The 2,674-nt window shown below is 33.0% G+C and overlaps 1 protein-coding gene across 1 annotated transcript; it reads right to left on the reverse strand.

The window, feature by feature from the left end:
* Positions 1–227: 227 nt before the first annotated feature.
* LOC123890418 (ethylene-responsive transcription factor ERF024) lies at positions 228–1,768 on the reverse strand. Its single transcript, XM_045940030.1, has one exon. The coding sequence runs from the start codon at positions 1,149–1,151 to the stop codon at positions 537–539; it is 615 nt and encodes a 204-aa protein (XP_045795986.1). The 5' UTR covers positions 1,152–1,768; the 3' UTR covers positions 228–536.
* Between the last annotated feature and the right edge of the window lie 906 nt (positions 1,769–2,674).

Below are 2,674 nucleotides of genomic sequence, written 5' to 3' on the forward strand. Positions count from 1 at the left end.
ATCAGCCACAACCAAAACGGCAACTCCTAAGTCAAACAAGAGTCGTTGCACCATCCACCAACACCCTAAAGGACCTGAATCGAGCGATTGTCTCCATAATAAATTAAACCACCGAAAACAAAACAAAACCACACTCACCAAAACCAACAAGAAAAACACAACCAAAGCATGTGATCATTGGTACGTGAGTGAATAGACGTACTACAAACTTGAAGATAATATACTAACCCAAAAGATTATTTAATTAACACATTACATGACAATATATACATTACATATATATTTAAGGTGCAGCAGCAAGCAAACCTTAATTAATATAGAATGTACCTAATTAGTTAATGTACATAAGGTTGAATAAACGAACAAAAGAAGCAAAGAAAGGCACAATTCCACTTCCACACACACATCACTAGTACTGCATTTCCTCATGTCTAAGCAAAATCCTGATGTGAGAGTTCTCCCATTTATTTTATTACATCTTACCTTTCTATTATGATTATAATTATTTTAAGATTCATTCATGCATTGTTTATATCTTATGGGAAATAAGGATAACTCCAAAGGTTTGAATCATCACACATATTATTTTCTTGTGCATCATACTCATCACTTGCAAAGTCAAAACGAGGAGGACTTAGAAGCATTCCTTCAGCCATATTAACCAAAACATTAGGCATATCAAATATCAAATCCTCATCAACAAACTCATGGTTAACATTGTTGTTCTCATTCGCACTTGCAACAAACTCATGCTGCGGCGCCATTGCTGCATGATTATTATTTCCCTCATTAATATTACTTGTGAGTGCATCCTCTGCTGCGCCTACAGCAGCTGCAGCACAAGCTGCAGCTGTCTGTATATCACGAGCAGAGGAAGACTCAGGCACAGGCAAAGAAGAAGAAGAATTAGGGAAATTCAATATAGCATTTTTACCCTTAAGAGCAAGAGCAGCTACATCATAAGCAGTAGCTGCCATTTCAGGTGTCGGAAATGTTCCTAACCAAATTCTATTAGGTTTTCTAGGTTCGCGGATTTCAGATACCCATTTTCCATTACTCCTACGTCTCACTCCTCGGTACACCGGATGACGACCAGACAAAACTTTCCCCGATGAAGACGAGGATGCATAAGTTGTAGTGTTTTCAGACATGGTGTGAAGGGTTGTGACAGTTGGTAGTTGAAGAAAACGGTTGAAGCCATTTATTTATATATTATAAGATTCAAGGGTGAAAAATATGATAGCTGGAGAAGGATTTGAAAGTTAAGAGATGAAAGTGCAAACCAGTTATGGATTAACTATGGTGTGTGAAGGATTTAGGGTGTAAAACAGCTTGGTTTATTTGATATATGAGTTGGAGAGCGCGTTTTGTTGAATAAGAAGAACAAAAAAGAAAGAAAAATTTGGTTTTATCAATAGTGATATTGCACTTTGTGGTGCATCTCCTTGATATAGACACCATCACTAACACGAGTGATACTCCTTCAATGTTTTTTTTTTCAACATGTGTTTGATGTAATGGAGAAAACATAGATTGATTTTGATTTATTATTGTTATTATTTTATTTGTTTGAAATATAGATATAAAACATTGTTGACATGGAAAAGTTTTAGTGGCTAAATTTCATCTCGGAGGAGGATTATTTTTGTTGCTTTGATTTTGTTCAACTAACTAGGTAGGGTTTTGTGATGTAGCTGTTGTACCTTGCAAATGATGTTTGAGACAATATGTAGTTTCACTTCGTAAGCACTATGGTATGCAAATTTGAGCTTTAGACTATAGTACTGTATATTGCAAAGTCTCGCATGGATTTTTATATATGTAATTTAACCTAGTCTCAGAAGGACTCTTGGTGGGGGAGATGGGTATCTTGTAATACTTTTGTATTTCTTGTAAATTAAGATTAATTCATATTGAGAAATTAGGTATTGTTTATCTTGAGCAATTGTCATTTGTTTCATTTTTATTTATTTTTTGTTGAATCCTCAACAATGAAATTGAGTTTCGATGAGTTACACATGAGTTTGACACCAAAACTTCATGCAAAAAATTATATAGAAAATATTATTTTGCACTCCTCGAAAACCGTTCATAGAGTGGAACAAAATACGATATTATATTTTTGAAAATATTAAAAAGGCGTATCCGAACTGATTTATATAGTATTGATTGTCGGATCATGTCTTCAAAAAACATTTCTGTTCAAAATATAAAGTTTTAATAACGTGTAGAAAAATATATCTTACTTAGTGGTAAGAGATTATTCTTATACTCCCTCCGGTCCTTTTTATAAGGAACAATTTGGAAAAAACACACAGACCAAGGAACATTCTCTTTCTTATTAAAAATTCTAAAATTTTACGATCTATTCCAAAACTAACCTTGGTGTATTAATTTATCCTTGTCTATTGTATCTATTGTAATATAGGGAATATGTCACTCTAATTAATGCATAACTTTGGAATGGATTAATTTGATACAATTTAATAAGGGTATAAATGGAATTGTAACAATAAATTTAATGATTGTTTCTTATAAAAAGGACCAAATTTTTTTCCCAAATTGTTCCTTATAAAAAGGATCGGAGGGAGTAACTTCCAAAATTATATATTACTTCAAAGTTTTGTATTTAAATCCTCTCGATAACAGTTGCAAAATGACCAAATAATTAATA

The sequence above is a fragment of the Trifolium pratense genome, linkage group LG6 (assembly GCF_020283565.1).
Source record: "Trifolium pratense cultivar HEN17-A07 linkage group LG6, ARS_RC_1.1, whole genome shotgun sequence".
Taxonomy (NCBI): domain Eukaryota; kingdom Viridiplantae; phylum Streptophyta; class Magnoliopsida; order Fabales; family Fabaceae; genus Trifolium; species Trifolium pratense.